This window comes from Mustelus asterias, chromosome 23, assembly GCF_964213995.1.
Source record: "Mustelus asterias chromosome 23, sMusAst1.hap1.1, whole genome shotgun sequence".
NCBI lineage: Eukaryota > Metazoa > Chordata > Chondrichthyes > Carcharhiniformes > Triakidae > Mustelus > Mustelus asterias.
In genome coordinates this window covers 1,594,279-1,620,282 of record NC_135823.1, presented here as the reverse complement: position 1 = coordinate 1,620,282, position 26,004 = coordinate 1,594,279, and the positions used below count along the sequence as shown (strand labels likewise).

General features: G+C 43.9%; 1 protein-coding gene across 1 annotated transcript; it reads left to right on the top strand.

Annotated features, from left to right (window-relative positions):
* The first annotated feature begins 1,635 nt into the window (after positions 1–1,635).
* Positions 1,636–24,569, top strand: LOC144510902 (immunoglobulin kappa light chain-like). The gene is made up of 4 exons (XM_078240960.1): positions 1,636–1,800; positions 19,709–19,782; positions 21,960–22,300; positions 24,046–24,569. The coding sequence occupies exons 1-4, from the start codon at positions 1,636–1,638 to the stop codon at positions 24,567–24,569; spliced, it is 1,104 nt and encodes a 367-aa protein (XP_078097086.1).
* Positions 24,570–26,004: the final 1,435 nt, after the last annotated feature.

Sequence of the window (26,004 nt, the reverse complement as noted above, 5' to 3'; positions counted from 1 at the left end):
TTAGAGTCACAAGACGGCTTACATTAAAACTGCAATGAAGTTACTGTGAAATTCCCCTCGGTCAAGTTATAGGGGTAACGTAGTTTAAATTGGAGGCTCCTACCAGTCAATTCAGAGTCTTCAGTGTCATAGTATCTGGTGCATTGTCCCAATTGATTAGGAGTTGAATTCAAACCACCATTGTGGAAATTAACAACTCACTTGTTCCAGTCTCTTCTGCTTTGGAGAACGACACACGCTTTGTCCAGTATTTCCCTGGAATTCCCAGTTGAACAATGCAAGCACAGACAGCGCCGCTTCTCCAAATGTCCGCCGACACCATGACATGAGTTCTGATGCTGTAGGTCCCGTCTTCTTCCATTATCCCGGGATCACTCGATCCCTCATGACCTGGACGGAAATATTCCAGAAAATAGCAATCTGGTTGGAAGAAACTCCACTGACCAAACACACAAAGGGCACGGTATCATTCAAATCCAGCTCACCCGGAGGGATAAATACCAGCACAGCCGTCTTCGTGGTGGAACTGTCTGGACAGATGGGCACAAAGTTAATGATTAATTTACATAAAATGCTAATGCCGTGCACAATCTGAATTAAGTACACTTGCTCTCTTACCTCCAACCATGAGTGTGTGTCCATTCCGGAACGGTGCTGCCCCAGCAAGATCGAAACAGTAGTATGAACCCGAGTCATTCGTCTGGACATTGCGAATTCTCAGAATCAATGCATTTGCTGGGTTGCCTTTTTCAGAAATATATTTGCAGTCGGCCCCAATACAAGATGCAGCGTTTATTCGTATCGGGGCTTCACCCAAACGCTGTTTGTACCAAGCACAGTAAGAAACCAAATACACTTCAGAAGTCTCATAATAGGACAATTCCACCGTATGGCCAACTTCAGCTGTCATTGTGAAGGGGATTTGAGACAGAGAGGACTCGGATTCTCTAACTAGAAAGATTATTGTTACATTACCACGGATTTTGAAATATCTGAAGCGGTCTCTTAAAAATAAATCCGCGCCTGTATTTAAAACTTGTAGTTTATCCATTACTGTCACAAGCAGGTTTACATTAACACCGCAATGAAGCTATGGTGAAAATCCCCCAGGCGCCACACTTCGGCGCCTGTTCGGGCACACCGAGGAATAATGTAGCATGGCCAATGCACAAAACCAGCACGTCTTTCGAACTGTGGGCACCAGCAATAAACCCACACAGACAACGGGAGAACGTGTCGACCCGCACAGGCAGTGGTGCAAGCCGGGAATTTGAACTCAGTCCCTGGTGCAGTGAGGCAGCAGTGCTAACCACTGTTGCACCACCGCTCAACCTCATTATTATTTGTCATCATTGTTTTTTAAATTTAGTATTCAGTTTATATCTTCTTCGCTTTATGGGTGGAAGCAGTAAATGATCAGGTCAAATTCCTTCACCTGATCACTGGCTCACGTTTTCAGCTTAGAAAACTCTCCTTCTGATTTATAAAAGTGATTTTGCTTAAAATTCCCTCCCGTCTCTTACTCACAGTGAAACCGTAGTACTTGGAAAATGAGCATCACAGCTAATGAGCCTTTCGCCATCTTGATAGAGATTTCCTTGTATTCTGTCTGACTGGGTTCCTTCTGCAGGCACAATGGCTGCAGACTGGCCTGTTCTGAATCGCATTGAGTTAGGCCTTTTCAGATTCGGTGGGAACTATGACGCGCTCTGCTGTGCAAATTGTGACACCATTGTGGTGAAGTGTTCGGTCGAATACAACAGTCATTTGACATACCTCTCCGTTTGTGTGACCCAACTGGTAGGATACATATCAATAACATTTCTGGTAAATAGGTCACAGTACGACTGAACGGATGTATGCTGAATCCTCTGGATAAAATCCAATTCGAGTTTAAATATCTATATGTATATATTATTAATAATGCACATGGCTGTGGCGAGCTGCCAGTTATTGCTATTCTTAGCTGCCCGAGGACAGTTGAGAGCCAACCACATTGCTCTGGTTTTGAGGTCGCATGTAGGCAATACCAGGTAAGGACGGAGGTTTCCTTCCCTAAAGGGCATCAGTGAACCAGATGGGTTCTTCCTCGACAATCCACAATATCTTCATGATCATCAGTAGGTTCTTAATTCCAGATTTTTAAAATTTAATTCAAATTCCATCGTCTGCCGTGGCGGGATTCGAAACTATGTCCCCAGAGCATTAGCTGCGTTTCTGGATTAATAGTCTAGCGATAATAACATAAGGCCATCGCCTCCCCATAAATCGCAAATCAGCACTGAGATGGTGCTGCTGATCCAATTTTTAACATATCTATTCTGTCACCACTCAGCCTTGTGTTCTTGAGTAAAAAGAGTCCCATCCTGTTTTACCTTTCCTGTGATTTATGACATCTCAGTCCAGCTATCCTTCTTAGAAATCCTGGTTGCGCCAATTCTAGTGTCGTAATTTCTCTTTGTACCATGGAAGGGCGGAGATATGGACAGTTAGTCCAACTTCGAAACCAGATGTTCTGTACAAAAACAACTTATACGTTTTACAGTTATATGCCGCTGCAGTTGGGTTTGTATTTTTCCAGTGAATTTTAGAAGCAACTTCATCAAAAAGAGTCGTGCGTCAAAATTATTCACAGCAAATACACCAAAAGGGTGGCACGGTGGCACAATGATCAGCACTGCTGCCTCACAGTGCCAGGAATCTGAGTTCAATTTCTGCTTTGTGTCACTGTCTCTGCGGAGTCAGCATGTTTTCCCTGTGTCTGCGTGGATTTCCTTTGGGTGCTCCGTTTTCCTCCCACAGTCCGAAAGACGCCCTAGTTCGGTGCATTGACCGTACTAAATACTCCCTCAGTGAACCCGAACAGGCGCCGGAGTGTGTCGACTCGGGGATTTTCACAGTAACTCCATTACAGTATTAATGTAAGCCTACTTGGAATACAAATACATTTAAAAAATCTAAATGGTTATTTGCAATCACATCGATTTGTAAACTGTGTATGAGTGTAACCTTATAGCGGTTTATAATATCAGGAAGGGCATAGATAAGGTGAATAGCCAATGGGTTTTATTCAGGGAAGGAAAGTCCAAAGCTAGAGGGCATTGGTTGAAGGTGAGAGGGGAACGATTCTTAACGGACTTGAGGTGAAACCTCTTCACACAGAGGGCGGTGGTAATGTGTAATGAGCTGCTAGAAAAACTTGTAGAGGCAGGGATAACTACAACAATTTGGACAGGTATGGGAATGGGAAAGGTTCGGAGGGATATGGAGCAAACGCAGGCAAATGCGACGAGTTCAGATTAGGAAACCTGGTTGGCATCGAAGAGTTGGCCGAAGCGCCTGTTTGTGTGCCATATATCCCTCTGTACTTGTATAGTGGCCTGTTCTCTGCTTATGCCAATCCACCCCAGGCTGCAAGCACTCCTCGATCTGCAGTTGAAATTGAATTCCAGTGTTAAACCATTGCAGGCAACTCTGTACATGAAGCGCCTCAACTATTAAAACAGGAATGGCACTGACTGCTTTTGGCTACAGCATCATTTTCCATCTGAAGCATGAGGTGTTGAAGTGGTCAGAATCTTGACCAGCCATCTCCGCCCCTCAGCGCATTTGGCAGAGCCCCGAATGGGCTTTGGGTTAGGGTGTTTTGTCGCTCACAGCATGCAGCCGTGGTCACCGGATATGCACCTCTTTGCAGCCGAGCTCCGCTCTCTGCTGCTGCTTCTCCTGACTCACTTCTTCAAGATCAAGCATTTCTACAAAATATACACTCGGTAACGCTCAACACTTTCAGCTCAATCGTGGCACTATAATTGACGCAAACAGTATTTCTAAGAAGTTTTTTGTTCTTTGTTCTTTGAAACAATTTTGTCAGTAACACCTTCCCCCAGGCACCTCACATTCAGATTAACGTAGCTCATTAATTCTGGGGACTAATCCCTTCACCAGCTGCTCACTGGGATCGCACTTTGTAATACACACACACACACACACACACACACACACACACACACACACGGTAATAATTTAATAAGATTGCTACCTGCTGGAAATAGGTGGCAGGAGGAGAGGGGTCATGGCAAAAGCACAACCTCCAATTGCCCACCCGATCAAACTCCACATTGAGCGTACTGCCGTGCTTAGCATTGCTGCCTCACAGCACCTGGGACCAGGTTTCGATTCCCGGCTTGGTTTCATGTCTGTGCAGAGTCTGCACGTTCTCCCCGTGTCTGCGTGGGTTTGTTCCGGGTGCTCAGGTTTACTCCCACAGTCCAAAAGATGTGCAGGTTAGGTGGATTGGCCGTGCTAAATTCTCCCTCAGTGTATCCGAACAGGCGCCGGAGTGTAACAAAAACGGGGTTTTCACAGCAACTTCGTTGCAGAGATAATGTGAGCCTACGTGTGACACTAATAATTAAAAGTAATTAACTCGGTGTTGTATCGAAGCTTTCATTCCTGACCATTCTCCTGATGCTCTCGTGATGTGGGCTTTGATATTCTCATCTGATTGGGCATGTTGACCTGTTTCCATATCTGTCATGCTCATCGAGTTTCTTATCTTTATCCTGATTGAATATTAGATTCGGCACAGAGGTTGGTCGGGAGAGGTTGTTCAAGTTGATTGTCTTCATGGTATCACAAACAATCTGAAATTAACATTGCAATTAAGTTAGTTTGGAACCCCCCACGTGGCCACACTCCGGCTCCTGTTTGGCCACACTGAGGAAGAATTTAGTCTGAGCAATGCGCCTTACCAGCAAGACTTTAGACTTGTGGGGGAAACTGGGGCACCTGGAGGATACCCGCATAGACATGGGGAGAACATGCAGACTCTGCACACACATTCACCCAAGGCCGGAATTGAACCCAGACCGTTAGCGCTGTGTTGCAGCAGTGCGAACCCCTGTGTCACCATGCCGCCCACAGTTCATAGCCATTGCTTTAACATATTGAATGCAGTTTCTTGTTTCAGATATCCGAGTGAACAGATACTATAGTGAAAGGCGAGGAAGGAAAACATTTTGTAAAGATTACTTATCGCCTCATTGTATTTGAGACCATCTCAAAACCAGTTCATTCCCAAAGTAATTTCCATGGTACAGATCTTTCAACAATTTCCACGGCCGTGTCTGATATATCCTTCGTGCAGTTAACATTGCAACCTCAGAATTTATTTATTTGCAGTAACCAATGGCTGTATGTCATCGAGTACAGGATGCGTCTTGAAGGGAATGCCCCTGTCTGATGAAATGGAAATGGTCGAGAGCTTCAAGTTTCTTGGCCTCCAGATCAGCAACAACCTGTCCTGGAACCTCCACACTGGCACTATAGTTAACACAGTCCACCAACGCCTCTAATTTCAGGAAGCTAAGAAAATTCGGCATGTCCACTACGACTCTCAGCATGTTTTACATAATGCCCCATAGAAACCATTCTTTCTGTATGTATCACAGCTTGGCATGGCCCCTGCGATGACCAACACGGGTTGTGAACGTAGCCCAGTCTCTCAGGCAAACCAGACTCCCATCTATTGACTCTGTCTACACTTCCCGTTGCCTTGGAAAAACAGACAGCATTAACTTCCCCCTTGAGATCCTCAGGCTGTTCCGAACTTAAGGAGGATTGATCCTGATCCATTCAGGGCGTGAGAGAGTAAGATAAAATCTTCATGGACGCTATGGCCGAAGTGTGAATTGGTGCCGAAGAAGGCAGTGAAAATTGAGCAATGTATGGAAGAAGGTGACATAAGTTTTATTTCTTCGTGGCACAAGTAGGCTTACATTAACACTGCAATGAAATATTTGAAAACCACCCAGTTGCCATTCTCTGGCGCCTGTTCCGGTACATTGAGGGATAATGTAGCGTGGCCAATGTCCCGCGGCAGTACGTCTTTCGGACTGTGGGAGGAAACCAGAGCACCCGGAGGAAATCCAGGCAGAGGGGAGAACGTGCAGACGCCACACAGACAGTGACCCCTGCCAGGAATCGAACTCGCGTCCCTGGTGTTGTGAGGAAGCAGTGTTAACCAAGCTGCCACCATGCAGAAGAATGTGTGCAAGAGATAGAGGAAAGGAACAGTGATAATTTGACATGAGCTTGTGTGTGTGTGTCTGTGTGCGAGAGAAAGAGAGAGAGAGAGAGAGAGAATTCCTTAATGTCGAGAATACTGACCCTGTGTGAGAGAAAATGAATGTATATCATTGTTTATGTATGCTGCTGCGGGCATGTCTTTGTCTGTGTGTGTATCTCTATGTTTGTGAGAGGGGGGACAGGGAAAATGTGTGATCGAGAACGAGAAAGTTAGAATGAACTCATTCATGGAACAGCGACCTTTGTGATTAGGTGCGTTGGAAAAGTTATGAATATTTAGAAAAATGATTTCTAATTTGACCTCATTAGAAACCTGGCGAGCCACATCCACTTTAAATGAAAAAAAGGAAACGGAGTGTTTCAACAAGACCAATTACTCCGCATTATTATAATTTCTAATCATTATAAAAATGTATTTTGCACATTGTATATCAGTGACTATGTTTGAACATTACTTCCTTCGTCACAGAACTGAGTTCGAATCTCGGCTTGGGTCACTGTCTGTGTGAATATGCACGTTCCTCTCGTGTCAGCGTGGGTATCCTCTGAGTGGTCTGATGTCTTCACACAAACATGTGTACGTTAGGTGATGCTAAATTACCGCTTAATGTGCCAGTAACTGTAGGGAGTTTAGCCGGGCAAATACAAGGGTTTACAGAGTAGGACCTGTGTAAAGTGCATTATGAGAGAGTCTGTGCAAATTCGATTGGCCGAGAAGCCTGCTTCTGCACCTCAGGATTATATGTATGCATGTAGCACCTTGACGCATCCAAAACAGGTGCATGATTGTGAGGAAATCACATGGAGATGGAATGTTAAGTTCAGAATGCTACCGGATAAATCGCTGGAGAAAAGTAAATTACTGCAGATGCTGGAATTCTAGCCAAAAGAGCTTCGACAATGTGTCATCTGGCCTCGAATGTCAGCTCTTTTCTCTCCATACAGATGCTGCCAGACCTGCTGAGGTTTTCCAGTATTTTCTCTTCCGGTTTGAGAATGATACAATCGCGCACTTGGCGGCTCGTTGAAAGACTTTCCCTTTAGTATATCTGTTCAGGGAAACAGAACAACTTCAGAAAGTAGGTTAAGATGATAAAATATTCGTCACAAAATCCGTGTGCTGTCCTATGCAAAATACATAAATGGTACCAACCCTATTTTGGAAATCAGCCAGTCATTTTCATAGTTGGATAGAGCAGTGGCGGCATATTTCCACAATGTCCAGCGTCTGGCAAAGGATTCTATCACGAGCAAAGTCGGTGCAGAATTCTCGCCGATAAGAATTTCCCTTCCCTCCCTATTCTGAAGATGTCTGACTTTGGCTATTTGATTTAAGTAAATGATTTGTCGTCATGGATCGATGTTGGACACCCCTCCCAACACGGGGACGTGGCCAGCGTTTGGCAAAGAAAGGGAAAAGGGGGAGGGAAAAGGGGGCGGTCAATATTTGACAGCAGGGGCCTCGATGATAGTAAAATGCATCAGTAGATTTAGAGCGGCACGGTGTGGTCTGGGCGAGAAATTGCAACACCCACAGAAAGTTCAACATTCTAAGCAATGTTAAATAAATACTTTATTCCTTCTCCATCAGGCAATACCCCGACTCTGCATTATATCCACATTCCCTTAATTCCGCAAAAACATAGATCTTTGTCTTCAATGCTCTCAACGATTGAACAGCCAGAACTCTCTGCGGTAGAGCATCCCAAACAGATCAATGAATGAAGAGTTTTCCCCTAATCTCAGTCCTTATGCTGAGACGATGTTTTCGAAATCCTTAAGGGGGAGGGGGACCAGCCCCAAGTTGTGGTTCACATAGGCACTCAAGACATAGGTAGGAAAAGGGACGGGGATGTAAGGCAGAAATTCATGGAGTTAGGGTGGTATCTTAGGGCTAGAACAAATAAAGTTGTTATCTCTGGTTTGTTACCCGTGCCACGTGATAGTGAGGAGAGGAATAAGTGGAGAGAGCAGTTAAACACGTGGTTACAGGGATGGTGCAGGAGGGAGGGATGCAGATACCTGGACAATTGGGGCTCTTTCTGGGGTAGGTGGGACCTCTACAAACAGGATGGTGTGCACTTGAACCAGAGGGGTACCAATACATTGGCGGGGCCGCGGGGGGGGGGGGGGGGGGTGGAATTTGCTAATGCTCTTCTGGAGGGTTTAAACTAATTCAGCGCGGGGTGGGGGGTACCTGAATTGTAGCTCCGGTGTACAGAAGGTTGAGACGAGTGAGGTCATGAATGAGGTTTCAGAGTCGCAGAAGTGTACTGGCAGGCAGGAAGGCGGTTTGAAGTGTGTATACTTCAATGCCAGGAGCATCCGGAATAAGGTGGGTGAGCTTGCAGCATGGGTTGGTACCTGGGATTTCGATGTTGTGGCCACCTCGGAGACATGGATAGAGCAGGGATAGAAATGTTTGTTGCAGGTTCCGGGTTTTAGATGTTTCAGTAAGTTCAGGGAAGGTGGGTAAAAGAGGGGGAGGTGTGGCATTGTTAGTCAAGGACAGTATTACGGTAGCAGCAAGGACATTTGAGGACTCGTCTACTGAGGTAGTTTGGGCTGAGGTTAGAAAAAAGAAAGGAGAGGTCACCCTGTTGGGAGTTTTTTATAGACCTCCGACAAGTTCCAGAGATGTAGAGGAAAAGATTGCAAAGATGATTCTGGAGTGGAGCGAAAGTAACAGGGTAGTTGTACTGGAGGACTTTAACTTTATAAATATTGATTGGAAACGCTATAGCTCGACTACATTAGAGGGGTCGGTTTTTGTCCAATTTGTGCAGGAAGGCTTCCTGACGCAGTATGTAGAGGCGAGGCCACATTGGATTTGGTAGTGGGTAATGAACCAGGCCAGGTGTTAGATTTGGAGGTAAGTGTGCACTGTGGTGACAGTGACCACAATTCGATTGCGTTTACCTTCGCAATGGAAAAGGATAAGTATCTACAAAAGGGCAAGCGTTATAGCTGGGGGAAAGGAAATTATGATGCGATTAGGCGAGAGTTAGCTGGTATCGGTTGGGGATGGAAACTGCAGGTGATGGGCACAATTGTAATGTGGAACTTGTTCAAGGAACAGCTACTACACGTCCTTGATAAATATGTACCCATCAGGCAGGGAGGAAGTAGAAGTATGAAGGAACCATGGTTTACTAAGGAGGTTGAATCTCTTGTGAAGAGGAAGAAGTAGACTTATGTTAAGATGAGAGGTGAAGGCTCAGTTAGGGCACTTGAGAGTTACAAGTTAGCCAGGAAGGACCTAAAGAAAGAGTTAAGAAGAGCCAGGAGGGGACATGAGAAGTCTTTGGCAGGTCGGATCAAGAAAATATCTGAAGCTTTCTATAGTTATGTCAGGAGTAAAATAATGACTAGGGTAAGAATAGAGCGAGTCAAGGACAGTAGTGGGAAGTTGTGTGTGGAGTCTGAAGAGATAGGAGAGGCACTAAATGAATATTTTTCGTCGGTATGCACACTGGAGTGGGACAGTGTTGTCGAGGGGAGCACTGAGATGCCGCCTGTTGAACTGGATGGGATTGATGTTCATAAGGAGGAGGTGTTTGCAACTCTGGAAATAGTAAAAATAGATACGTCCCCTGGACCGGATGGGCTTTATCCTAGGATTCTCTCGGAGGCTAGAGAGGAGTTTGCAGAGCCTTTGGCTTTGATCTTTGTGTCGTCATTGTCTACAGGAACAGTGCCAGAAGACTGGAGGATAGCAAATGTTGTCCCCTTGTTCAAGAAGGGGAGTAAGGGCAATCTTGGTAATTATAGACCGGCGAGCCTTGCTTCTGTTGTGGGCAAAGTATTGGAAACAATTATAAGCGATAGGATTTATAGTCCCCTCGAAAGGAATAATTTGATTAGGGATAGTCAGCACGGTTTTGTGAAGGGTAGGTCGTGCCTCACAAACCTTATTGAGTTATTTGAGAAGGTGAGCAAAGAGGTGGATGAGGGTAAAGCGATTGATGTGGCGTATATGGATTTCAGCAAAGCATTTGATAAGGTTCCCCATGGTAAGCTTTTGCAGAAAATATGGACACTTGGGATTGAGGGTGATTTAGTGGTTTGGATCAGGAATTGGCTAGCTGTAAGAAAATAGATGATGGTGGTTGATGGGAAATATTCATCCTGGAGTTCAGTTACTAGTGGTGTACGGCATGGATCTGTTTTGGGGCCACTGCTGTTTGTCATTTTTATTAATGACATGGATGAGGGCGTGGACGGATGGATTAGTAAACTTGCAGATGACACTAAAGTCGGTGGAGTTGTCGACAGTGCGGAGGGAAGTGGCAGGTTACAGAGGGACATAGATAAGCTGCAGAACTGGGCTGAGAGATGGCAAATGGAGTTTAATGCGGAAAAGTGTGAGGTGATTCACTTTGGAAGGAGTAACAGGAATACAGAGTACTGGGCTAATGGCAAGATACTTGGTAGTGTGGATGAACAAAGGGATCTGGGTGTCCGTGTTCATAGATCCCTAAAAGTTGGCACCCAGGTTGATAGGGTTGTTAAGAAGGCGTACGGTGTGTTAGCTTTTATTGGTAGAGGGATTGAGTTTCGGAGCCATGAGGTCATGCTGCAACTGTACAAAACCCTGATGCGGCCGCATTTGGAGTATTGCGTACAGTTCTGGTCGCCGTATTATAGGAAAGATGTGGAAGTGTTGGAAAGGATGCAGAGGAGATTTACCTGGATGTTGCCTGGTATGGTGGGAAAATCGTATGAGGAAAGGCTGAGGTGCTTGAGGTTGTTTTCGTTAGAGAGAAGAAGGTTCAGAGGTGACTTAATAGAGGCATACAAGATGATCTGAGGATTAGATAGGATGGATAGTGAGAGCCTTTCTCCTCGGATGGTGATGGCTAGTACGAGGGGACATTGCTTTAAATTGAAGGGTGAGAGATATAGGACAGATGTTAGAGGTAGGGTCTTTACTCAGAGAGTAGTAAGGGCGTGGAATGCCCTGCCTGCAGCAGTAGTGGACTCGTCAACATTAAGAGCATTCAAATGGTTATTGGATAAAGATATGGATGATATTCGAATAGTTTAGATTAGAGGGGCTTTAGATTGGTTCTACTGGTCGGCGCAACGCCGAGGGCCGAAGGGCCTGTACTGCGCTGTAATGTTCTATGTTCTATGTACTCAGGATTGTACTCGGGACTGTATTCGGGAGTTGTACTCCGGGGAACCACTCGGCTGTTGTACTCAGGGGCTGTATTTGCGGTTTGTATACGAGGTGTCTACTCGGGAGTTTAGTTCGGGGGTTGTAGAGGGGGGTTGGGCTCCGGGAACATGGCTCGAGGGTTGGGCGGGTGGGGCGGGCAGTGGCCCGACAGTGAGTACGGTGGTGGAGGCGATGATTGCTTCAGAATGAACCGACTACGGGAGCATTAGCGTGGAGAGGAGGACATGAGCTTGCAGCAAAACCTGGCGGACAGGAGGTGAAATAACAGCAGCCACATTTGCTGCGGCATGGTCACTCCGAAACAACTTTCAACTCTCATGGCACTATTGTTCTTCTGTGGAAATGATGAACATCTCCTTGGTGCCTGGATAACAAGCAGGCACTCAAAATGGGGCTGGCGTTGCATTCTTTCTCTCTGCTCGATTTCCCTCCTGATCAGGCCTCTCGAGTTTTATACGCATGTCATCCGCGTATTCTCCCCTTAAATTAATTCACTGTGTTCATATGTTTCGAAATATCAGTTATATTAAAATGACCTGTGTGCTCTGGACGCGAATTTGCAATCAACCCAAATTGTATTAAAGTAAATATAGACTTTCGTTTCTTTTTATTTGATTTGATTCATTATCCACATGGATTACCAAACAGTGAAAACTATTGTTTCTTGCTCGCTGTACAGACAAAGCGTACCGTTCATAGAAAAGGAAACGAAAGAGTGCAGAGTGCAGTGCTCCAGTCATAGCTGGGGCGGAGAGAAAGGTCAACTTAATGCAAGGTAAATCCATTCAATAACCTGGCAGCAGCAGTGAAGAAGCTGTTCTTGAGGTGGTTGGTCCATTAACTCAGAATTTTGCATTTATTTTCCCGACGGAGGAAGGTGGAAGTGAACATTTCTGGGGTGCGTAGGGTCCTTAATTATGCTGGCTGTTTTGTCGAGGCAGGTGGACTTTTCGACTGAGACGCTGGAGACGTACATTTCTATGTCGCCTTCCACAATCTTGCGGCATCAGAAAGAGCTTTGCAGTAAATTAATGACTTTTTAAGGGCAGTCTCTGTCGAACTGTACGAATGGAAGAAGGCAATGTGTGCAGAGCAAACTCCCACAAGCATCTATTTTTCAGTGGCAAGATTTTAATTGAGATTTTAAAGTTTGCTTCAAGACACTATGAAGAACTTAAGATTTTCCTCGTTGTAGAGTCTGCTGAACATTAAAGAGAGAGGATTGTACTGGTTGCATGAATTTACAGTGATGAGGATGGGGTGTAGGCAATCGCAGATCAGAGGGTTGGTTGCATTTACATTGGCCGGTGGATGTTTCAAAGACAGCAGGGGTTATAGTGACTGTATGATATTATAGTGCCACGAAGGCTGCGGCCATTTTAAATATACAGAGTTTTTTTTAGCAGCTGGAGGACATTGAAGGGATCAGGAGTGACGGTGAAAATTAACACTAGATAGAGATATGGAGGGATGCAGAGGCTGGATATAGTAACAGACTTAAGGGTGAGAGGAAGTTGTAGAGATCATAAGTTTGGAAGTAGCTGGCGAAGTGTGCGGAGATTGTGCAGTCTGAAAAAAGCTTACAGACATGTGGAGAGTTCTGCAGGTACCAGCAGGCTACAGAGAGAGAGAGAGAGAGAAATTTAGGGCTGGAGGAGCATACAGTGATCAAGAGGGGGAGGCACATTACAGGGGTTCCCAATCAACGTTTAAAATAGGAACATCAGGTAAAGCCAGAAATTAGATCCACTGTAAACCAGGGACCATTGGATAGGTGGCAAAATAGATAAAATAAACGTGTTGCTATGTAATGTATTAGACAGCGGCGTTGGAAGCTGGGTTGTGAAGGAAAAATGATACATTTCTGGCGATAAATCACAGAGGTGCAATTGTTAATTTCCATGTGGGCAGGCCTTTGTCAGATGCTTGTTCCTGTAAATGTGCAACGTGTCCAGAATCAACTGTGTCCCTGACAGTTCTGTCCTGTTCTTGTGTGAAACCGCAGTCGCCTGGGTTATGACAGAGATTGGGGAAGCTGGGGACAGATGGTACCACTCTTGGCTGCTTATCGCCCCGCGAGCGTAGAGGTTTCACTTCCTCCCACCGTGTTTGAGTAAATGATAACACCACCTGCATCGCTTCACAAACAGGATAAAAACGGCATCATTGTGGCTATGGGGATCTAAAATAAGGCTTTCGATACATAAACTGTGTCCCCTGTGGTTTGATGAGGAGGGGCTAAGCTGCATTAATTGCTGATCTTAGATACACACTGTGACCTGGCAGTTCAACTCTCATCATTGTGTGAATTTAACTGGATGGATAAATGTTCGATGACATACGGTAGCACCTAACTCAACAGCCTTTGTATATATTCACACCCAGCACCTGAAATTCACGTAAATTATCCTAACAAAAGGAACAAGTGGAGGCAACTAGAAACTTCCTGCTTGTTCGACCACTTAAGAAAACATTGACCAATATTCTTCTGAAACTGTATTTTCCCGAATCCCCATATTGTCTGAAACACATTCGTCCTCTGATTTGAGTATCGAAACAGTTTTCTGAGCTAGAGAGCTCACCACTCACTGAGTGAGTAAGCTAATCTTCTTCTCTGCTCTTAACGACCAGCCCCAGTTACAATGCAATTTTACCCACGTTCTCGCTTTTCCATCTTCGTGGAAGGAGCTTTTCCAACGTATACACTGTGAAACATTCTCAATATCTTACATGGGTCAATGAAATCGCATCTCATTTTAATAAATTCCAGAGGATACGGACAGACATTGCACACTTTGTCCTCATTGCACAACTCTCTGATCCCAAGTATCAGTCTAGCGTAGTCTTTCTATATTCCCTCAAAGGCAAGTGCGTCATTACCTTGGTGAGGGCATGAAAGCTCTACACAGTATTGCTGGTGTTGACTCACCAACACAGTGATTTCATTACTCATTTACTCCAAGCGCCCCATGAAAAAGCGAAATAAACTATTTATCTTCCTCAGTTCTTGCTAGAAATGCTTGGTAGTTGTCTGTGTTACGTGTGCAAGGACATTGAATTGCTCATAACACCAGAAAATTCCAGTTTAAAACCATCTTGTTTTACTCTTTATGCCAGCAAAATGAAGAATTCCACATTTTCCTACGTGTCACACAATCTGCCACTTTCTTACCCAAACGCAGTCTATATCCATTTTCAATCTTTCCATCATCAACGCCTCCTTGCATTCGTGCTCTTGTCACAGATGGTTGAACGAGTTCTGACTTTAAATTGATTTTGAATTAATACTAATATATCGAGGCAGGGAGCAGAAATAATGGTTTAGACACAAGGTTGTTTGTCAGGGAGTTTCGGACTTTAAAAATAATGGTGAACGGGCTTTTAAAGTGAAATAAGTCAATATTTGGGAAATTACTCTATTAGAGCTAACGGGGAACGGGAGGAAAAGGAAATGTCAGTCTGAGAGATAACACTGGGGCAACGAGCCGAAAGTCTCAGGCAGGCGACAAACAGCATGGTGCACAGATTGTCTCACATTCACTCTCAGAATACTTTTATCACATCTTCTAACATTCATTGAAGACCGGTTAGAGAGTGGGGAAAACCTGTCAGTTTAGGAGTGAGAGCGTTGTTACTGATGTTGGAATGCTGGAGCAGAGGGTTGCGAGATGCAGGATGAAGAATCTATGCTCCAGTTTATATCAATCTGATAACATGCAGCAAAGAGCAGTCAGACTCCTTCAAACCCAGGATTTCTTAAACATAAATGGCACCAGCAGAGGGATAACAGCATGAGTCAAATCCAAGGCCTTGTTTTACCTCCCACCCTACACCCAGATGTTTCCAATGGCTTTAATGTGTGTGAGGCTCTGGACATCCACATGAGCAAGAGTAGGAGGAGGCCATTTGTTCTCCCGAACCTGGACTGCCATCCGATAAAATCATCTTCGACCACAACTCACTTTCCCAAATTATCCCTATATTCCGTGATTCTCTTTGGGTCCAAAAGCTATATATCTCAATGTTTAACGGAATCTGCGACTGAGCATTCAGAGCTCAGTCGGTTGTAAATTAGCAAATATTTATAATCCTCTGAGTGAAGAGATTGTTCTCTGTCTCAGGCTGAAATTGCTGTTTCCTTATCATGAGTGTATGTCCTTGAGTGCTGGAATTTCTCAGTGAATGAAGCTCTTTGGTATCTACCCTGTTAATCTATTGCAGAATGTTGCATATCACAGTGAGTTCATCTCACGTTCTGATAAACTCCATAAAACATAAGAATAATTTGTTCAGTCTCCCAAGGAGGCCGTCCGTGCAAGAGACAAATCAGTGGCCATTTACTGGATCGCCTCCAATGCAAGGAGATTATTCTCAAACTGAGAGAACGAAATTGGACACCTTATTCAAGGTTAGATCTCGTAATGTCCTGCGCAAATATAGCAACAGTTATTCATACTATACTTCAAACTTGTTTTTTTTTCATTATTTCGATTTCTAATTGCTTGCTCTATGTTCATGCAATATTCCAGAGATCCTTTCAGGAGTGCACCCCTCACTCTCTAAAAACATTGTTTTCTTGCAAGCAACATGATCATAGAGTAGAATTCCTCCAAAGCAGGAGGAGGGTATTTGGCCCATCGAGCCTGCACCGACCACAACCCCAACCAGGCCCTATGCCCATAACCCCACATTTTTACTTTACGAATCCCCGATTATTTCATGTCGCCTGGCCAATCAACCTAACCCGCACATCGTTGGGCTGTCGGAGGAAACCGGAGCAGCCAGAGGAAAGCCACACAGACACGAGGGGAACTTGTAAACTCGACAGAGACAGTGACTCGAGGCCGGAATTGAACCCAGGTCCGTGGCGCTGTGAGGCAGCAAATTTAACCACTATGCCATTGTGCCGCCCATTCTCACACCTCCTCACATTGTACTCAATCTGCCATCCTGTAGACCATTTACTTAACCAACCGATATGCATCTTTTGCAGCCACTTTGCAATGGCCTCATAACATTAATTGACGGCTAACTTCGGAGTGCCAGCAAAGGCATCACTCTCTGTTTCCTCAGCGAAGTCAGTAACTTAGAATGTACATAATTGAGGCTGATTCTTTTTCAGTGCTCCACTGGCTAATGCCTGTCAGCTTGATAAGGCCCAGCTCTGGATTCATTACAGCCCTGCATATTTACAGGAAGCATTTTTATATAAACGTTATTCCATTGACATTGTGCCTGAAGTCGAATACACGTGTAACTAATATATTTCTGCATCTGAACCTGAAGGTTCTGTGATTTGTCAACATGGACTCAAATCAGTCTCCGACTGAAACTTTGCTGGTCCTTTACCTTTGGAAAAGCTAGCTTGTTTTATTTTCCTAAATTATTGCTGGTTTCACAGCATTGGCTAGGATATGCAGCACATAAATAGGTAGTTGCTTATTCTTCACTCGAGCGTTCCCCATATTTTCTACTTTAAATGAACCAATGATTAACATTTGTTCCTTTTTGCCTCAAATCATTGTCTGATTTCCCAAAATACACTGCGCACCTCAGCCGCTACTTCTGGTAGCGAGTTGCACCAAATTCTGGATAAAGATGATTCTTCTGAATTCGCCATTGCATTTATTGTGGAATGTGTTATTTTGGTGACATCTAAGGCTGCTGTTCGCTATGAAAGAAACGTGTCCACAGAGTCCTGGAGGAACAGAGTCATGCAGTGCAGAAGAGGCCCTTCGGCCCATCACGGTTCCACAGACAAAACCACACTAAATCTACTCTAATCCAATTTTCCTGCAATTGGCCCATAGCTTTGAATTTTATGACATTTTGAATGTTCAGCACTATACATATTAAAGGTCGTGATTTTTCCCGTCCCTGGTAGCCCTCCCTGCAGTGCAGACTTGCATCACACCCTGATAGAACGTAATTATCCTCAGATCACCTGAAAACCTCCTGCCACTCACCTTAATTTTATCTCCCCCCTTTAATTCCCCTTCAACTGTGGAGAATAGCTGCTTCCTATCCGCCCTGTCGATACCACTCATAATTTTATACACCACAATCATTAGCCGCCTTAGACTCCTCTGTTACAACGAAAACAAACCAGCCTATCCAACTTCGCCTTATAGCTCAATTGCACAGTTTTATGCAGCCTCCCGGTGAATCTTTTCTGCACCCTCCCCAGTGCAATCACAACCTTCCTGGAGTAAGGTGACCAAAGTGCGCACAATACTCCAGCTGCGGCTTAAACAAAGTTTTGTAAAGCTCCATCAGAACCTCCCTGTGTTTTTAGTATATGCCATGACTGACAAATGAAAGTGAGTCGCATTCCTTCTTAGCTTCCCTATTAACATGCTTTGCCGCATTCAGATACTTGCAGGCAACAGCACTCATTTTTCCTCTGAGGTTTCTGGTGTCCCGCCATTCAGTGAGCACTCCCTTGTCTTATTACTCCTTCCAAAGGGCACCCATTCGTAGTTTTTAGAATTACATTCCATCTCCCACTGATCTGTCCACCTGAACAACTGCTCTATATCTTCCTACAACCGAAAACACTCTTCCTCACAATTAACACTCTACCAATCGTGGTGTCGTCTGCAAACTAACTTATCATTCCAACCTCACCCTTAGCCCCACCCCAGCACTTGCATCTACATCGTTTATATGTATATATCATGAACAATAAGGGCCATGGCAATGATCCCGTGATACACCAGTGGACACTGGCCTCCAAAAAATAAACAACTTTTAACAGCACTCCCTGTCTCGTTCCACTAAATCAGTTTTGGACCCAGTTGCCAAGGTACCCTGGGTCCAACGTGCCTTTTACTTTTTCAGCAGTCTCCCGTACAGGATCTTGTTCAATGCTTTGCTGAGATCCGTGTGAACTACATCAACTGCATTCTTCTCATTTCCGCACCCAATCATCTCATCAGAAGCTTTAGTCAAGTTTAATGGGCAGCACCACCCTCTGACAAATCCAGGCAGACTATCCCTTATTAAAACGTTCATCTCCAATTGCAGATTAATTATTTCCCTCAGAATTTCCTCCAATAGTATCCATATGGCTAATGTAAGACTCACTGCCCCTGAAAGTGGCTGTCTTTCTCTCTACCGCCCTTCTTCAAAAGTGGAAGAACATTAGTTGTCGTTCAATCCTTTGACAACTAAAGCTGTTCCGCTGGTCTCTGGCTTTGATGTTTGCAATTGATGGTGGGATGGGGAAGTGATCTCCCTTTGAAAAATGTGACACTCTGTGTTCCACTGGATGTGCCCTTTCTTAAGAGACTGGTCCATGGAGAAAAGCAATTGGTGCAGATCAGTTGCCTCTAAACCAGGTGATGTGTTTCACAGGTGCCCCCACGACATAAAAAAGCAAGGACTTAAAGCAAGGACTTAAAGTAGGACGGGAATGTATAGTCCCTCCAGCCAACTCTGCGTATCATTAAGGTCATGGCTGATTATCTGTCTTAATTTCACCTTCCTGCTTTTATGCTCCATTTCATATGGTGCCCTGCTCCAAGCCAAACCCTGTGCAGTAAATGTATCTTTTCACAGTCACTCACTCTATTGCAGTCGACTGATGAAATTCATTTCCCCTAATGCCGTTGACTCTGCTCATTGTCGCTCCCTGTCCAATAGGTATCTATGTTCACAGTCACTCGCTCTGAAGTTGGTGACAAGTAACTGTCATGGCTTCGGAAGGATATTCACCGTCACTCAGTCTACAGTAGCACAGCTTCTCGACGAATTTCCTCTTCAACTTCTCTGCTTCTTGGACAAGCATGACAGTCTCTCCACATAAGTAAAATGAGTCATTCCTGCCGCAATTCTGTTGAATCGCTTATGTGCCACCTCTGAACCAATGATACATCCCAATAATTTGATACCCAGAAGTGTGTTCAATACTCCACCTGTGGCCTAACCAGCGGTTCCTAAATGTTTGACATCACATTCATCTTTTGCTACTGAAAACACCTGTTACCAAAATTAAAGATTCAATTTATTAAACTAACTCCCTTAGTTATTCCGTCACTTTCAAAGCCACATCACTTGCATTCCTGGGTCTGTATATTCCTGTATCTCATGTCAAACCTGTACCGTTTATTAATTCGCCCACCTACAGATCTTCAAGCCAAAATGTATCACTTCGTTCCTCTGGATTAAATCTGCAGTGCTAAATGTCTGTCTCTGCACTCAGGAAGTTATTTTTCTATCCGGCACATTGGTAACTGAAATACAATCAATATATAATTTGAAAATTCCATGAGCATGCCTATTCGGCCAAGAGGTCATTAATATTTGTAGATATCCGGTACCCTGGGGAAATACAATGTGCATACCTTCAATCCACTTTTCCCCCGCCATTTCCTGCCTTTACCTCAGCGAATTCCGTGTTCATTTTGCTCTGATCTCTTTTCTGGCGGGACGAAGGTGAAGAAAGCTGCAATGTTTGTCTTCAGTAAACGTGACCTCTGCCTGGAGAAGATCTTCTTGTTCGCGTTCAGGTGCAGTAAACATTTTAGTCAAACTGCTGTACGTATTGGGTTTCCGGTTCGGACGAGGCAGTTTCAGCATTTACAGCATTAATTGGAAATCTGTTGCACCCGAGAAATACGAGGTGTGGATGGCAGAGACACAATTTCACTCATAACCCCAAACTGGAACCATTGGAATATCACGCTGTTATGCGCTGAAATCCGACTTCATATTTGAATATGCTCTGTATTCCCCAAATGCACACATCTAAATAAACTGCTATTAATTAATTCCTGTTACCAATGAGCTGGACCTGGATGTTTTACCGTGCGGTCTACTCATCCTTTTTTTATTTAATACCCTCGTTCAGTTGGACTCCTGAATGATTGATGCTGCAGTTTCTAATTAAATGATGGGTGAAAACAATGTTACTGTGTAGTCAACAGCCAGTGAGATCAACGTGATGGGGCAGGGGTGGGGGTTGGGGAGGGGGGGGGGAGCTGGGGGGGGGCGGTCCGTTATTGGGGGAGAGGCATTTTGGACTGTTTTGTAGACAGGAAAGACACCGATATATTGCAGCCCGAGGCATGCATTTCAAAACAGAACAGGGCAAAAAATATAATTGGACCAATATTTTTTAATTACATGGTAATGCGTGCAGTTCCCCATCTCCAATTACACTGAACAAACGACAAGATCAAAATTTCCTCCGTCATAAGGAAACAGGTGGTAGTAGACACGTTCCCCCTCGAGCGTCCTCCACGCTGCAACAATACAAAACGGATGATCCGTTGGTGGCGTCAACTCCACTGACATTTAACCTTTGACTCCTTTGTTAAGGAAACGTCAGTCGAACGCAGAAATAGTGTCCCCTGGTTCAGCATTGACAAATGGGGAAGTGATATTTCAATATCTGTCCTGTCCAGCCATCGCTTCCCCGATGATGGCTCCAAATCGTTTCGTGTCAAATACAATCTAATTTATTTTAGATACCTGAGGACCAAAGACAAATTGTTGGTGGATTGTTTGGCTGGAAATATTGACATGAAAGGAAAGGAAAAGTTGTTAAATAACTAAAAATAATGTTGGCCGACATAGCTTGAGGATTTGAGTATAAGAATACAGATGTTTTACTCCAATTGCATAGGGCTTTGGTGAGGCCACACCTGGAGTATTATGTGAAGTTTTACTGTCCTTATCTGAGGACGTCATTGCTATAGAGGGTGTGCAGCGAAGGTTAACCGGTCTGTTTTCTGGGATCGTAGGACTGTTATATGAGGAGAGATTAAGTCGGTTAGGACTGCACCTTGGAATTTATAAGAGTGAGAGGGGGCCTCATACCACGTAGAAAATCCTAACAGTGTTACAATGGGTAGGTTCAGAAATAATGTTCCCGATGATGGGGGAGTACATAACTAGGGGCAATCGTCTGAGGATGCGGAGTAAACCTTTTATAACTGTGATGAGCAGAATTGGTGAATGTGTGGAATTCACTACCACAGAAAGTAATTGACGAGAAAACGAACTGTGATTTCAAGAGGAAATTGGAGCTAGCTCTTGGGGCTAAATGGATTGCGGAATATGGAGGGAAGAATGGATCAGGATATTGAATTTAATGATCAGTCACGATCATATTGAATGGCGGATCAGGCTGGAAGGGCGGAATGGCCTCCTCCTGCTTCTATTTCCAACGTTTCTATGTATCCCTAAAGTGAAATGTTCCACATTTATAATATTTCATAAACACAAACAGCTTCCGAATTTTAGAAAATTCTCGTCACACAAACTCCAATTGTAGGGTCAACATTTGTAAATCATATGTCACGATAATTATCAGGCAGAAATTATTCTGTGAAAGAATTAAAAACCTGCCCCTATTTCCTGGGCCCGCCCATTCTTTTTCACGCCGCAAAATAAATACAGCCGGTGTTTCCAGGTTTCCTGCCCTGGAACCAGAGCCACCTGGCTGTTTATAACAGCCAGTTCAGTCGAAATTTGAGTCGTGGCTGTTGGCGTTTCTGCGGAGGGAATGGCTGCAAAGCTGTATCTGCTGCCCCATTTCTCAGGTTAGAGATTTATCAGATTTTCAGTCACAGACAATCCCTTAATTATAGAGACGTGGTAGGTTTTATATCATGTTTATTGATTCATTAACCCCCTGTCTGTTGACGGTTTCTAATCTTGGTGTGTGTGTTTAATTTGAAAGTGTTTTGGCGGTACCTGTCCTGAATCAGTCCCCGATTTCTGACCCAGTCTCCGCTGGTGAGACGATCCGATTAAACTGTGGTATGCAGATTGGTAATTTGGCCAGCTATTACGTGAACTGGTACCGACAGAGACCCGGTGATGCTACGGTCTGGGTATTACATGAGAATGCAGCTGGTGGCATTGCTCGAAGTCCCGGCTTCACCGACCGTTTCCAACCTTACAGAGACAAGTCCGGGAACAATTTCATTCTGACCATCAGAAGCCTGGAGCCGGGTGACTCCGCCGTCTATTACTGTCAGGTCTGGGATAGCTCCACAGGGGGTATCACAGCGATACAGAGCAATTCAAAAACTGGATGTGCAGAAGCTCTCCGATTTATAACACGCACTGGCCTGTTACTTGCTGAGAATATGAGGTCACCGTCAAGAATATTCCTCCTGTGATTAGCTGGGAAATGTTATTGATGTTTCCATTGTTTATTAGCATTTTCCGAATATTGGTCTTAATTCTAACCCGTGTCTCTGAAGGCAAATATTATCAGGGTTCCACATTGTTTTGAAATTGGTTTCCTTTTTCTGAATAATCCAGCTTCTGTGAAAGGCAGAATGTGACAGAACATGTGACGAAGAGCAGATGATCAATATTTCATTTTCCATTTTGACTCCATCCTGGTTTTAGGTGAACCATCCCATTGCAAAGACTTTCTATGCGATCTTCGGCGGTGGAACGTCTCCGAATATTCGGAATAAGTCTCTTTCTCTCTCTCTCTCTTTCCCTCATCGACCCACTGATTTAATTATTGCTCATTTATAGGCAAATGCATTCTCCAACAGAAAACAAATTTCAATTTAGTGAGTTTTGCATCAGAAAAAGAATGCATCCAGAAATGTGACACCGGTCAGTCTTGGAAATGAAACTCTCCAGTCAGAATGAATGAACAGATGATCAGGTTGATATTATTTATAAAATGATAACAGATTAAGTGGAGGCCTCCAAAATCACAATGAGTTTGGATGGAGTAAATAAAGACAAATCCATTCCACTATCAGGTGGATGGGTTACCATAGATACACAGATTGAAGAGGGTCGGTTCAAGAACCAGAGGGGGCGCGTTCGGAGATTTTGCTTTTACAAAACGAGTTGTTGTGATCTGGAAGGCGCTGCCTTGAAGGGCGGTGGAAGCAGATTCAGTAGCAACTTTCAAAAGGGGGAATTGGAGAAAAAATTGAAGGCGAGCATTTCGAAGCTATCGAGTCAGCCGGCGATTGAGACTAATTGGTGAGTTATTTCAAACAGCCAGCACAAACCCCGAATCCAAATGGCCTATTTCCGTGCTCCAGCAATCTCTCAATGTAATATTTGGCCAACCCTTTCAGGACGCTGCAAAACAGCTGTATGACTCATGAAATATATTACAAATGTAATCAGTCTTAAAATGAAGCATTGTTTTTGGCAGTGAAGTATAAGAATAATAATTAATTGGAATTTCTGAATTAAATATATTAATGTATTTAAAGTGCAACTTGTTGCGAGCACCTTTGGCAACTAATCTGATTTGTGCTCAGCGTGTTCTGCTGAAAAACTCCCTTCCTTTCGATCTCTTTCTCCATCTGTCTCATGTACACACAAACGCAAACACTTTCACACACACTCACACACACAAATACACTTTTACACACAAACACACACACACACGTTCACACACACCACGCCACAGATTGTACAATGTATTAATTATTTTATCTCCTCTCACCTTCACGCAGAGACTCAGAGCATTCTATATATTAATAAATACTTTGTCTTTCACACATACTCAACTGTTTCCTATATATTATCAAGGGCTTTATCTGTCACAGGCAAAGATGCACCTGGAGATTAGGATCTGTTTTTCATTAAATAATTCTCTATTTCTCTCCCTCTCTCGCCCACACTCATTTCCACGCACTGATTACATTGCTCGATATATTCAAAGATCTCTCCCTACTTCTCACCCATCGCATTCTCTCACAAGCACACACACACACACACGAATCAGAGTGTTCTAAATAATAATGTTTTTCTCTCATTCACTCTTACCCACACAGGTAGTGAGGATCGAAGTCCATCAGTTCTTCTGCTCCCTCTCTCCTTGGAAGAAATAGACTCTGGATGGGCCGCTCTCTCCTGTTTGGTGAGTGACTTTGAGCCCGGTTTCTTGCGGGTCCTCTGGAATGTGGATGGTAAAGAGACAGGGAGTCGCGTGAGGACAAGCCCTGTGTCCCGCGAGAGCGATCAAACCTACAGGCTGAGCAGTTACCCGAAAGTCCCTGCTACTGACTTGAAGAAGGGTTCCACATATTCCTGCAGTGTCAGCCACGGCTCTCTGAACTCACCACTTCTGGAATCTGTCAACTCCGGCGATTGTTCAATCTCGGAAATGGGAAATCAGAATTATACATTGATAATGTTTCATTTCGTGACACAGCTTGCTCAATTTTTGCAACGTAACTTTTTTCCATGTAATTTCTGCAGCATTTGGCGAACAATCCGAATAAAATCTGAAGCGAGTGAAATAATTGTCCAACTTTGTGACTCGGAATTTCCTGTTCCTTGTTTCCAGTGTGCGTAAAATCTCACTGCGTGTAGAGTGGGGACACATTCCCTGTAGATGCTGACAATGTTTTGTTTGAGAACTTGTGTAACATAATTTTAATAATCACCAAATGCTGCCAACAATTTACATTGTTCAACAAATAAACAACACTTAAAACATCATTGAAAGGGAACAATTTACAGCACTGTCAGTATTAAATAGAATTGCATAAAATGACAGCACACAAACATAATTATCTACGATTACATGCATCTATACTATTCACCTTCTTCACTCCCGATGATGGTTATTACCACATTCTCGCCACTCTCCAGGTAAAGCTGTTTCTCATGAATTTCACGGTAGATTCATTTATTTTAATTATGATTTGGAAACCATCTCCGCCAATTAGTGAAATATTTTCACTCTCTCTATCCTGTCCGTATTTGCCAAATCTTTAAAATACCCATCATTTTATCCATGATTTCTCCTGACCACAGGAATTCCATCCTATTATATGTAATCTCGCCTCATAATTTAAGCCTGGAATCCTGGACGCATCCGAGTGCATCTGCCCTTCACCCCTTCAAACAGATGTTTTCTGCGATGTGATTTCCAGAAATGTGCAAACACCTTCAGATCCTGGAACGTGGAAAACAGAGAGCATGTATCACAGATTCACAGAATCACGGATTGCTACTGTGCACAGGAGGCCCTTCGGCCCATCGAATCTGCACCGACGCATGAAATGCCCTGACCTGTCCACCTAATCCCACTTGCCAGCTTTTGGCCCATAGTCTTGAGTGTAATGGCGTGCCAAGTAATCCAGGTAATTTGTGAAGGATGTGAGGCATCCCGGGTAACCAGGCAATGGTAGTTAGGGAGGTTTCTGATTCAGGTAAATGGAAAGATAATATCACCACTACGAACTAAAGGAAGGAGGACAGAGGACGTGTTAAATGTAAACGATGCCTGTTTTGGTTTTAAACTTACAATCTACCAATATTCTGCCTTATGTGTATCACTGTTAAAATATTGAAATCGAAATTTTACTGTGAGTATGTTTGGGATTATTCTCAGAGAAATGAACGTAATTGATTCCAATAACCAATTGAGTAATGTATGCCGACTGGTCCCTCGAAGTGTTTATCAGTTCTTATTAAAGTGAAGGATGAGGGTAATCTTGAGTACAACATATATCTTGTTGTTTCGTTTTAAAAACTCAACATTCAACTGAAACAGCTCCTGGCAATTCTGGTGCCTTAGACAAGCCTGTCATAGAATTCCTGCAGTGCAGAAGGAGGCCATTTGGCCCACAGAGTTTGCACTGACACTTTTAAAAAGCATTCCAACCAGGCCATATCCTCGTAATCCCGTGTTTTTTTAACCACACTAATCAGGCTAACCGACACAAGTTAATGATGTTGGGTGTGTGTGATGAACATCCAAATCAGAAGCTAATGGTATACAA